The sequence below is a fragment of the Hyperolius riggenbachi genome, chromosome 3, assembly GCF_040937935.1.
Source record: "Hyperolius riggenbachi isolate aHypRig1 chromosome 3, aHypRig1.pri, whole genome shotgun sequence".
Lineage (NCBI taxonomy): Eukaryota > Metazoa > Chordata > Amphibia > Anura > Hyperoliidae > Hyperolius > Hyperolius riggenbachi.
This window is the reverse complement of record NC_090648.1, coordinates 267,208,205-267,221,738: the sequence shown is the minus strand read 5'-3', so window position 1 is coordinate 267,221,738 and position 13,534 is coordinate 267,208,205. Positions and strand designations below refer to the sequence as shown.

Below are 13,534 nucleotides of genomic sequence, written 5' to 3'. Positions count from 1 at the left end.
ATGCCTTTAAATGTCAAAAGTGATACTTAATGTTGACAAAAGCAGATGCCTAATCCATATTGGAAGGTTTATATCTGCCTAAACCTGAACGTTAAAGCGGCATTGTCACCATAAAAATCAAATTTCAACAGCAACTGGTCTGAGTGTATTAAGTGATAAAGATGCTAATCCTGCTTTCAAAACTTTTTCTGCTGTTATGATTTGGAGTCATCACATACTTAAGGAGCACTGGCCCTTTAGTAGTCGTGCCAAAGAATTGCATGCTGGGGGTTCTTTTTATCTATAATCTATTCCTCCTCTTCCCTTTATTTCCCTGCCAGCTGCTTCTCTGAAACCTAATCCCCTGCTCACTTGTGTTTACAAGCAAGGCTGAGGTGACTCAACAATTGGAGGAGACAAGAAAAAAGTATAGGGCAGAATTGACATCACGAGTTAGCCTTATCTGTGGGCAAAAGACATGTCCCCCACCAGGAACAGAATTCTCGTCATTTACTATATAACATTCACTGAAATCAAAACGTGGACAGTATAATACATGTGTTATGTAAGTAGATCAAGTATTTATCTACTTATATATGTGTTTTTTTCCCTGGCATAGTATGGCTGATCCTACTGCTTTAAAGCCAGAGCATCCAAAGAACTGAACCTTCCCTTACAAAATAGGATAGTAAAAGTAGTCACCATATCAATTTGAAACAAGGATTGTAACAAGCAGTATTTCACAAACAGAGGTGATGTGCTCTGGAACTGATGATGTAAGGTACAGCAAAAGCTTCCTGTCAGGAAGCGATAAGGGCAAGGTTAGTATATAAATAGGGTATTCCTGAAACAACCACAGATACCACAATTGTGGAAATTCCCTGATTTGTGCAGAATTGTGTAATGTCGTTAGACAATGACATAATCAGAATGACGAGAACTGGAAAGTCCTGCTTACAAAGCCGTATACTTTTGCCATGGTTTTATCAAGGTTAGCTTCTGTATTTTTCCGACGTATACGAAAGTTATAGCAACCATAGCCTAAATGCCAAAACAATTTTTAACAATATTCAATTATGATTTTTTTTTTTATCGCAGTGGTTCATTTTAGCAAGAAGCTTACCAATTTAGAACATTGTTGCCTCAACCTAGATTACTAGGGTTACTAGTATATGTAATGTGGTCACCGTAATGCAATCCCATACAGACAACAATAGAAATACAGGATATCAATAGCGTTCCTAATTTTATTAATGTCTCCACCTACTTTGGACATTTAATTTTCTGAAACCTAAAACAGTTTATACTACTGAAATCTCTCGCAAGACAATTTTGTCCATGTTCTCTTGGAACTGTGCATGCTACTATGCATCAATACAAAACCTCTGGCAGGCCTAGCTTATATAACCAATCAACCATTACATTTTTGTTTCCCCACTGTACTCACTTTTTATGAAATAATCCTTTAAAAATGGATTTAAATTATGTTAATGTAAAAAAAAAACCCAATGAGCTTGGTATAGCAGAGGTCTTACCAACGTGACCTAGGTGCATAAAAATATATTCTTTCTGAATTGTGAGTGTTCCCCCATATCACCTGCATCTCCAGATAGGGGACGCACAGTTAACCCCCTTCCCGCCTTCCCCCTCCCATTTTTTTCATGCATGCAAAATTCCCTTGGCATTGAAACTGTACCATACACCTTCATCTATCCTGCATTTTAATTAAATTTCACAAGAGCGAAAACATTCCAAAACGGATGTAGTGGAAAAAGGCCTAAAGCTACATACACACTTTAGACTAGAGTTGTTTTAAACAGCTCCAGATAATTGTGTACAAATCTTTCACAAACAATCATTAAAACTAATGATGAACGAGCAACATCGGTGGAAAATGCAGATCAGTACAGATAGATCTGATTGAAGGATGATCGTTTATTACTAAAAGTGTGTAGATATCGTTCATCGGCTAATTATATGTGGTTACGAATTATAGTTATCTTAAGTGTGTATGTAGCTTTAGGTGTAGGGGATCTGCCAGGTCTCCAAAGACTAAAGCCTGGTGCACACATCCAATTTTGATTGGCCAATGATTGGCCAAGTTACCCACTTCCATGTAATATAAGAACTTACCAGTATCTACTTTTTTCCATAGTATTCAAAATCTGTTGGCCCTCATACTACATGGATGTGGTAAAATTGGTCAGTGATTGTGAACACAGTTAATCCAGCGCAGGAGACTTGGGCGCACAGGGAGTAACTTTGGCGCCGTCAGAAGACGGAGCTGAAGTTACTTTTAAAACACAATAATTCAGCTTCCAGCAATTGCTGGACGCCGAATCATTTCATTCCCCACCATCCATGGGGGCCTGGAGGGGGAATAGTATTTAACAGGGCCGGGACTTGTGCAGCAGCAGGATCAGCCATATACCGGCTGAATCCTGCACCCAAGTCTCCCCCGCCGATTCCTCTCGTACGCCAGTGATTGGCCAATCAAAATTGGATGTATGTAGCACCTTTCTTCTTAGAAGCTTATGGTACTAACTGTTAGGTAAAGAAGGCTGCTAATGCTTATTTATTGTACATGAACTGGGTCTAGGCAACCAGTAACCTTTATCATTCTGAAATATAATTCTGAATGTGTTTAATTGTGGCATGATTCAGAATCATATTCCAGTGTTTACAGATGCATTGTTATCTCTGTTTTTATTCTTCCTCACTTTATTAAAAGAACTTCTCTTAATAGCATAATAGCGCAATCAAAGGCTTGTTTTTATCCAAGATAGATTATAACCTCACTTCAACTAATTTCTTACTCCTTGTTGTTTCAAAAGCTGTTCCTTTTTTTGCATTATTCCTTTTGAATTTTAGAGACTGTCCATATGGTATAACATCCTTCACATAGTGGGTGATAACAATCAAGATACAAAGCTGAATTAATGGCTGTTTGTGTTCTGAATCATCTTGTGATTAATTTCCCTTGCTCTTCTTTAATCATCATACTCAAAAAAAGCACCTTCTACTTTTCACAGAATGAGGGAAAAGACTTGTTATTATCATTGGCATTTATATATAACCAAATCTTCTTTTATTTCCATGAAAGACTACAAAAAATATCAACCAATTGTGTTCATAATTTAATACCACAGAAAAAAAAACATTGCTCTTGGCAAACATAATGCAACTCCACCTAAAGAGATAAACATAAAATAAACTTATCTCACGATAGAACAGATGAACTGTTAAATGTACAGCAGACCACCACATGTAAAGCTATACTGATTAACACCCTATTAATCTACTCTAATAGGGCTGCTATTTAAAAAAAAAAATAGTAAAATTTAAAATGCATAATGTACTGTACATCTAAAATGTACATTTCTCCCAGAGTAAAATGCACTATAAATTACTTTGTTTGTCCTTGTTGTTGTCACTTACAATAGGTTGTAAAAAGCAGACAAATCTGACAGAATTTGGACTAGTCCATTTCCTCATTTAGGAAATCTCAGTATTTCCTTTATTCTTTACAAACGCAATCCCTGGAAAGGATCTATACAAAGAAGTCAGCTGGCCTCTACTCATTTTCATACTATTCTGGCAGTTAGACTGAGCAACTGCTACTCAGTAAGTGTTTTTGAAAATAAAAAAAACCCTGAGAATCCCTCATTACAAGATGAACTAGTCAAAAACCTGTCACATTGATCAGAATTTTACAACCAATTATAAGTGACAGCAACATAGGAAACATGAAATTTAGAATGCATTTTATTCTCAGAAAAATGTACATTTAAATCTTTGTATTTAAATTTTACAATTTTTCACTATAGTTATCCTTTAAGTAATCTGTATAGTTAAAATAATTTTTTATTCGCAACAAGCAACAAGAATCCAAGTCTGGCATGGATTTAGATTTCTTCTTAATCTCCATAAGAAGACACCTTCAATCAATGACAAACCTAATCCATTAAGATTTCCCTCTTAATACAACCCCACTTTGCCCTAGTATACTACACAAGACTAGGCTCCGATACAGTTCTCTGTTCTGTCTCCTACAACCCTCCCCATCCTTTTAATTTCATGCTAGGGTACAGGTAGACCGTTTCAAAGAAGTGAAAATAAATTTATGAAATAGTGAATTGCATTTGTAGTAAAGCTAAGAAATAGAACATTAGTAGCAAAGAAAATAGTCTCATATTATTCTCCAGAGCAGGAAGAGTTAAAAACTTCAGTTGTTATGTATGCAAAAGAGCTTCTCTGAGCTATTCGACCCACTGGGTTTAATACAGTACCGTTTTCTGAAGCACTAAACAGTGAGAGACAGCTTGAGATAAGATTTTACTACAGGAAGCTTCAAAGGAACATAGGCCTCAATTCACTAACATTACCTCCTGTCTTTAATAACGTTTCTAGAGTTATCACCATGGTAATAAGGCATGTAATATTCAGGAAACATTTTACCTCAGGCAAACCTACAGTTCACTCTTCTGTCCTTAAGTTAAGGAGAGATCTCTAAAGTTAACTCTTCAATCCTTAAAATAACTCCAGAATTCAAAGTTAAAGACAGGGGGCCATATGCAATTCACTTTTTCACCTGAGTTTTCTCCTAGGAGATAATTTTTCATCTTCAATTTAAAATAACTTTCCAGAACTTTTCTACTAAAAAGTCCCAAAAAGTAGGTGAAAAAGTACTATTAAAAATTATTTTCAGTATTTTCTTGCTTGCTGGTGGCTTAAAAGGCTTTTTATTGACAAGTTTAAAAATATCATCTAGAATAAAACTCAGGTGAAAAAAGTGAATTGCATATGGCCCAGGCTGTTCATTAACTGCATGTGAAAATAACTACAGAGGAGGTAACTTAAAGACTGAAGTGATAAGATAACTCTATCATTGTGAAAACGTACCTCTACACCTTAATAAGGCAAGATCGATGTGTGAAGGTTAGTTTTCTCTTGCCTTACTATCTCCAGCATGATCTTAGTGAATTGAGGTCAATGGCCCCAATTCACTAAGATCATGCTGGAGCAGTGGCGTAGCTAAGGAGCTGTGGGCCCCGATGCAAGTTTTACAATGGTCCCCCCCAAGCACTCTATACATAGCAATTGATACGGTGCACCAAAACTTGCCAATGGCAACTACAGAGTCAGAGGTGCAAGGAAGGGATGGGAAACAGTTTGTTAATGATTACCACTATTCAAAGTATCTATAGAAGTGATTATTATGAGCACAAGACCAATAGAGAGCTAATACTGTAGTTGAGGGAGGGCCCTTCGGGGCCCCTCTGGCCCAAGGGCCCCGATGCGGTCGCTACCACTGCACCCCCTATTGCTACGCCCCTGTGCTGGAGATAATAAGGCAAGAGAAAACTTACCACCATACAGTGAGAGAGTTATCTTATCTCTTCATTCTTTAAGTTACCTCCTCTGTAGTTAACCATCTCAGTCCGCGGGGATTTTTCCACCTTATGCATCAGAGCAATTTTCACCTCCCATGCATTCGCTAATAACTTCATCACTACTTATCACAAGTTATTGATCTATATCTTGTTTTTCCACCACTTATTAGGCTTTCTTTGGGTAGTACATTTTGCAAAGAATTTTTTTTTTATAAATGCATTTTAACAGGATTACTAAGTAAAAAAATGGAAAAAATTCATTATTTCACAATTTTCATCCATTATAGCTTTAAAATAATCCATGCTACCATAATTAAAATCTATGTATTATATTTGCCCATTTGTCTTGGTTATTACACCATTTAAATTTTGTCCCTATCACAATTTATGGCCCCAATATTTTATTTGGAAATAAAGGTGCATTTTTTCCGTTTTGCGTCCATCACTATTTACAAGCGTATAATTTTCAAAATGTTCGTAGTATACCCCCTTCACATGCATATTTAAAAAGTTCAGACCCTTAGATAACTATTTATGTTTTTGTTTGTTTTTTATTGTATTTTTTTTTCCATTACAAATTTTATTTGGGTAATTTTTTGGTGTGGGAAATAAACAGTTACTTTTAAATGTTAGAATGTGTGAATTCCCTTCAAAAATGTTTGTGAGGCCTGGTGCACACCAGAGGAGTTTTTCTGAGCGTTTTGAGTTTTTAAATCTGCTGCTAATGTTATCCTATGTGTCTGTGCACACTGGAGCAATGAGGTTTTGTAAAAAATCCCATAGCATTACATTGGGAAGAGCTTTTAGAGGTTTCAAAAGCTCTTCCCAATGTAATGCTATGGGGTTTTTTACAAAACCTCATTGCTCCAGTGTGCACAGACACGTAGGATAACATTAGCAGCAGATTTAAAAACTCAAAACGCTCAGAAAAACTCCTCTGGTGTGCACCAGGCCTATATGTAGTTTTACTATTTGACCACAAGATGGCAACCTTAAGGTTTTTTTTTTAATCTTGTGCTTCTGGCTAACTGGAAGCACAAGGATGACGGGGAAACTTTTTTTTGCAGAAAGACTGCGGCCTCTGATAAGAGACCATCATTTTTTCTGCTGGGGACTTTGATCAGTGATTGGGAATCATGTTCCAGTTCACTGATCACAGGGCTACCGAGGAACAACACGGGGGCGTGCCCGCGATCACGCGCGGGAGTGCACCGAAGCGCGGCACCGCAGCAGGGCAGCCGTCTGGACGTGAGGATCACGTCTGGGTGGCTGAAATGGTTAAGTTACCTCCTCTGTAGTTAAGTTACCTCCTCTGTAGTTATTTTCACACGCAGTTAATTAACAGCCTGTCTTTAACGTTAGAATTCTGGAGTTATTTTAAGGATGGAAGAGTTAACTTAAAGACAGAAGAGTAAACGTTAGGTTTGCCTGAGGTAAAAAGTTTCCTAAATACTACATGCCTCGTCACCATGGTAATAACTATAGAAACATTATTAAAGACAGGAGATAAGCTTAGTGAATTGAGGCCATTGTCTTTTAAGGTATAAAACAAACAGAAATGAGAGTGTGGTGTTTAAACTGCAACTGTGACAGTATGATGCAATGTTATATATAAAAGAGAGATATATCGGTAATTGAAAATGAAAAATATGAGACTTTTCTTTACTACTAATGTTCTATTCATTACCGTACTACACATACAATTCATTATATCATCAAGTTTTTTTTTCGCTTCAGGTTTGCTTTAAGCACAGATATAAACTAAATATTTCTCTGCTTCGTCCTCTTTAACTACCTAATGACCGCCTAATGCCCATGGGCATGATCAAGGCAGCAGCCTCAGGACCACCTAACGCCAATTTGGCGTCAAGTCCTGGGGCAGGGATTTGCAGGAGATCATGCGCGTGCATCTCCAAGTGAATGATGGAGCTCCGCTCCGCCATCAGCCTCCCAGCGGCTAGGAGACTGTTAGACAGTGAAACCACTGTCTATTTATTTAGTACTGCACTGCGATCTAAGGCAGTGCTGTCCCCTCTGTAGTCCAGGGAGTGATTGGCTGTCATAGGCTGTAGCCTATGACAGCCGATCATGCTGATTGGCTGGCGATGGGAGGGAGGGAGATAGTGGGGTAAAAATAAAAATAAAAAAAATCAATACATTTATTTAAAAATAAATAAGAAAAATCCCCTCCCCCCCCCAAAAAAAACACTTATGTGTGGCGTTGTACGGCCCTGCATCCAGCCCTTAAAGCTGCAGTGGCCATTTTTGTGAAAAATGGCCTGATCTTTAAGGGGGGTAAAGGCTGTGGTCCTGAAGTGGTTAAGGGCCCTTTTCCACTCCACTGCGATTCAGCAAAATTGCAAAATGATAGTGATTTTTAAATCTCTATGGTTGCTACTTTAACATAGGAATCGCAGTAGGTATTTTCCACTACCACGATTGCATTTTTTTTACAAAACGCAATCACTTTCTGGAGCAATTATGAGACAGATTTTTCAAGGCAACTGCATTGCGTATGTAAAATCGCTATCGCAATTTCCTAACTACATTAATGAAAATTTGCAATCGCTGGCGTTTGGCTATTGTGATTGCGATTGCTAGTGGAAAAGGGCCCTAAGAAAAAATGGATGCTCTACTTTTATGCTTGTTTATAAAGAATCTTACTATATAAATTCACAACATTTGGCCTTTTTATTGACATTTATTGAATTCATTTTGGCTAAGAAATGCTGACATCATTTTGGCTAAGCAATACTGGTCCAACCAACAAAATCTGTGAAGTGTGTTTGAACATCTAATTTTTCACCAATGTTATATCAAAATGTCTGTCTTTAAAGTTAAATAAAGTGTACACTGTACATAAAGCAATGGCTGCCTGCAATGACTGTACAGCAAATCGCTGAGCGAGTATATTGTTGTACAGTATATTTTTGTACAGAGAAATTCTTGGCTCATGTTTTCCTTCTGCACTTCCTTTGAATAGCTACCCACAGCAATAAAGTTGGTCTATAAAGTGCTAAGAATAATGAGTTGATGCAGATTTTATGCAAATGCGTGCAGCATGAAATTGGAACAATTACTGCGCTTGATTGGTTTATTTCCAAGCTGCATAATTTGAAGAAAATGTTGCATCAACTTAGAATAACAGAAGTTTGCCTTCTTAAAACAGAAGGTATTTACAATTATTCAAGTTGGAGTGAGCTCTGAGATGTCTCCCAGAGCATCACTGCTGAATATAAGAAATGACCTGGAATAATGAGGCTCTATGGGGTGGGACTTGAAACCACCCAGAGTTACAAAGTACCCTGCAAGCTCATGGTGAACTAGAATTCTGTAACTCTGGGTGTTTCAAGTCCTACCCCATAGAGCCACATTAATCCATGCCATATACTGATGAGGATAAATCAGTCAATCAATCAATCCGAAACAGTCTGTATGCATATTGGATTTGTGTGGCTATGTAAAATTAACAAGCTGAAACATGATTGCATGCCAGGGGATGTTGAGGCATGTTTATCTTTCAGGAACATCAAAGAGTACATTTGCATATTCAGCAGTGATGCACTGGGAGACATCAGAGCTCACTCTAACCTGAATAATTGCAAATATCTCCTGTTTAAAGAAGGCCAACTTCTGTTTTTCATATCATCTTAGTAAGAGGGCTTTTCAGTCTCTTTCAGCCCTTTACACACACCTGGGAGTTCTGGTTCACCATATGCTTGCTGGGTGCTCTGCAACTTAGAATAATTAGCATCTCATTTACCACTCCACCTTGAAAGTTACCGTATTTTTCGGAATATAAGACGCACTTTTTCTTCCCCAAAACTGGGGTGAAAAAGTGGGTGCGTCTTATATTCCAAAGGTACGGTATTTTCGCCCCATAACATACTTACCGGATCCTGCCGCCGCGATCCTCGCCTCCTTCGTCTGTCCGCCGTCATCCAATGTCGCAGCAGCCGTCATCAGAGGGTCCAGCAATCCCATCCAGTATCCCCGCTCTTTAAGTGTCCAAGTCGCCGGCTCCTCTTCACTGCAGTCATGCTTGTATGCATGCTTGCGGTGATTACGCGCTGCCAGGGCCGCCTTCCTCCATAGTTACGGCGTCCTCTTCTTAGATACAAGCGGCGCATGTGCGCCGGGGTCACGCATGACGTCAGGCGCACGTGCGCCACTCGTCACGCAGAAGGGGGCACTGTAACTAAGAAGAAGACTATGGATGAAGTCGGCCCCGGCAGCGTGTAATCACCGCGTGATTACCACGAGGCTGCATACAAGGATGACTGCAGCGAAGAGGAGCCGGCATCCTGGACACTTAAAGAGCGGGAATACTGGATGGGATTGCTGGACCCTCTGATGACACGTAATGGGACCCTCAGATGACGGCTGCTGCGACTCTCGGGTGATGACAGGCAGATGGAGGAGGGGAGGATCGCGGCGACAGGATCAGGTGAGATGCAGCAGGGGTGTAGTGTAGTGTAGTTTGGGTTGGCTGGAGGGGTTACTTAGTGAAGTGTAGTGTAGTTTGGGTTGGCTGGAGGGGTTACTTAGTGAAGTGTAGTGTAGTTCGGGTTGTCTGGAGGGGTTAGTTAGTGAAGTGTAGTGTACTTTGGGTTGGCTGCAGGTGTTAGTGAGGGAAGTGTAGTATACTGTAGTGTAGTGTAGTGTAGTTGTAGTAGGGGTTAGTGAAGTAATGTGTAGTTGTTGGGGGCAGCAGGGGTAAGGGAAGTGTAGTGTAGCAGGTGTTATTATAGATGGGCAGTGTAGCTTAGATAAAGACAGTTTTGTGGGAGTTAGAGGTCCATAAGAAACCCCTGCACCATAGACGCACCTAGGTTTAGTTTATTTTTTTTTCCTGATTTTTGCCCTTTAAATCTAGGTGCGTCTTATATGCCGGAGCGTCTTATATTACGAAAAATACGGTAATATAAAAATAGCTGCAATAGGTAATGGCACTATATTCTTTACAGACAATCTGAACTGATCACCAGTAATCCACTCATGGCATTTGGTAGTAATAGGGTGTGCTATTTAATCTTCTTATATAATTAACAACCAATATGTTAGTGATAATGCCACTTTAAACAGTTGAATGGTACCCGGTGTAAATATAAATGGAATACTTCTAGCAGTGTACATGTGTTTTTAGAGAGATTTTCTCAGTAAATATGAAGGAAAAGTGGATAAACCAGCATACTTACTCGGCAATTGTTCAGCTCTTCTGCTGTAACAGTGATAGTTCCACAGTTCTTTCCTGGAATGCCTCTGTTTACAATTAAAAACCAAAAAAATGAACATGAAATGAAATCAAACCTCAGCCTTAATAAATCTTAACAAAGCATATAATTCGCTTGAAAGGCTTATCACTTTCTAAGCATGGGTAACTTGGTGTTAGATGTGTACGTCTGTTATTTCCACCTCTGCACACAGCCATTTTATTAAAGCCAGCAAGAGGTTTCTCTGTTCCACAGTACCCTGGGCAATATGTGGCATACTTCTCTGAGTATTAGCTCACACTTGGGCCATTGAATTTTGATTTGGCCTCAATTCACTAAGCTTAACTCCTGTCTTTAATAACTCTTCAGAGCTGTTTTACAGTTATCACAATTATATCACCATGGTGATAACTGTAAAACAGCTCAGAAGAGTTATTAAAAACAGGAGTTAAGCTTAGTGAATTGAGGCCTTTTGTGATTTCTGAGCACCGATATTTAATAACCTGAGCTGGAAGACAAAATCTGAGAAATATTAAAAAGAAAATAACTACTAGAAAGCTTTGCTTCAAGCATCAATAACAATCTGGTCACAATACAAATATAGAACTTCTGTCAAAAAGCATTTCTTGATTTCTCCAAGTGATCACTAAAAAGTAATATAAAACAAGGGAAACTTGTATAAACACAGCACAGCATGAAAGTTAGTACTTCATTCAAAAAGAAAGGCTTTCAAACATCCTTACTGATGATGTGAAAAATAAGTAACTCCTTTAATAAACAAACATCTTATTTAAATGGATCTAAACTCAGAACTTCCTAACAGCTCTAAAAGATTAGTCACAGCATGATGACATTTAAGGGAAACATGTCTTCATTACAATTTCTGAAAATCCTAAAAACCCCTGGAGTTTTAACAGTAAAGGTGGCCATACACTGGTCGATTTGCCATCAGATTCGACCAACAGATAAGTCCCTCTCTGATTGAATCTGATCAGAGAGCCACCGTAACTGCAAACAGATTGTGAATCGATTTCAGCCTGAAAGCGATCACAATCTGTGGAGCTGCCTCTGCTGCCCCACCCCCCCCCCCCCCCCCCCTGCATACATTACCTGTTCCGGCCGGCGCGAGTCCCCTGGTCCCCACTGTCTTTTTCTCCGCTCCGGGCTCCAGACCATTCCTGCAGCTACTGAACTTCCTGTCCAGGGGAAGTTTAAACAGTAGAGGGCGCTCTACTGTTTAAACTTCCTGCCGGGACAGGAAGTTCTGTGTAGCTGCAGCCGGTCTGGAACCCAGCATGGAAAGAAGACAGCAGGGACCAGGGGACTCGCGCCGGCCGAAACAGGTAATGGGCATTCGAACACCGCTATCGACGCACTCCCGACCCGCCGGCGATCGAGAAAAACCTTCCGCATGAATGGATCGACAGGAATCGACGGGAACGATCGATTTCAGACGGAAATCGATCGTTCTGTCAGCGGTGTGCGCGGCGATTTCACAGCCGATTCGATCACCGTGATCGAATCGGCCGTATATCGGCGGGAAAATCGTTAAGTGTATGGGCCCCTTAAGAACTGTGCGGGGAGAACAAAAAGAGATATGCCTTTGTCTTTACTGCAGAGGCAGAGTAGCAGCACTGTGAGTCACAGCTACTGATAAGGCTAATTACACTCTTATGCAGCTAAACAAACCCACAGGGCATGCTGAAATTGATTTCTACAGCACTTATACGTGGAATGAAAACTTTTGATTATGTGCTGTACAAGAGTTTGGGTCTGCTTTAAATGTAAAATGTTTAACTAACTAAACACTACTAGACTTTATAGCCAGAACCGTTTAACAGTACCATGAGAGTGAAGTAGCATCCTGTTGCTTTATTGCTCGTTACAATGGCCAGCAATTAATGCAAAACTATGTTGTGTTTGCATGATGATTACACTTGAATTGTAATTTAAGTATTCTTGCACATCCTCAATGAGAAAATATTGCATGCCTTGCATTAAAATCACAGGAAATAGACAATGAAGTTGGTGCAGTAAAATCAAGTGTTACAGCACAATCCCAGAGATCCAGCAGCAGCAGGGAGGAGAGGAGAAACCACCTGCTGCTACAATGCAGCTAAACAGAGTGATGAAATTATTAGTCTAAGAAAAATGCCATTATTTATTTTAGTATAAAGTTGAGTCATGTTAAAGAAAAGCCCCATACAATTGCCCATTAAACAAATGAAGCAAAGGGTTAAGCTATACATTGACTTTAGATATTCCTCAGGTGAAATTATTATTCTTGATCATCCAGTGTGTACAGATATCACTCAATGTTGCAGGCTTCTTCTTCTGCCACTTTCTCTACTTCGGATAGAGAGAGTGCCATATCACTTCTCTACAAGAGGGCAGAACGAAGGGCCTGATGGTGGCACATATGGGGTTTAAAGAGCGTGTTAGAGGAAAAAGACCTGGTAAGCAACTATAACTTTATATGAGAAGAGGATTGATGGAATGTTTATTTTACACTGAATATGCTCTATAAAGATTAGAAAATGCAGATTGTGAAAAATAGGAAGCAGCTTGGTAAATCAGGTTCTTTCCACATCACTGTAAATGTAGAGCCTTATTTGGGCAGCAATATAGTAAATCAGATACTTTTCTTTACACTGTAAATTAAGATTGTGATTTTTTGTCTTTTTTTCCCCCCACAGACTTGAAAATGCAAAGCTGCCTTTTGGCTGCACTGAGATCTCTTCACAGTCAGAGCTTGTCAGTTGGAAATATAAACAACAGGACAAAATATTCCTTTCAACATCCAAGCAGTTGCTGACAAATACAGTCCCAAGCAGTGACCTGGAACTGATGGACTTGAAAGATGGGGAAACTGGAACTATAGAATATACTTACAGTATAGTCTGATAACTTCTAAAAATACACCAACTTCCACAGAACTGAGGAAAACTG

General features: G+C 39.3%; 1 protein-coding gene across 1 annotated transcript in view; it reads right to left on the bottom strand.

Moving 5' to 3' along the window:
* The window catches only part of CPNE8 (copine 8), a 372,678-nt gene that overhangs the window by 118,956 nt on the left and 240,188 nt on the right, over window positions 1-13,534 (bottom strand). Inside the window, exon 7 of the mRNA XM_068276306.1 lies at window positions 10,571-10,634. Within this exon, the coding sequence (XP_068132407.1) occupies window positions 10,571-10,634 (64 nt within the window). The remainder of the gene's footprint in view (window positions 1-10,570; window positions 10,635-13,534) is intronic.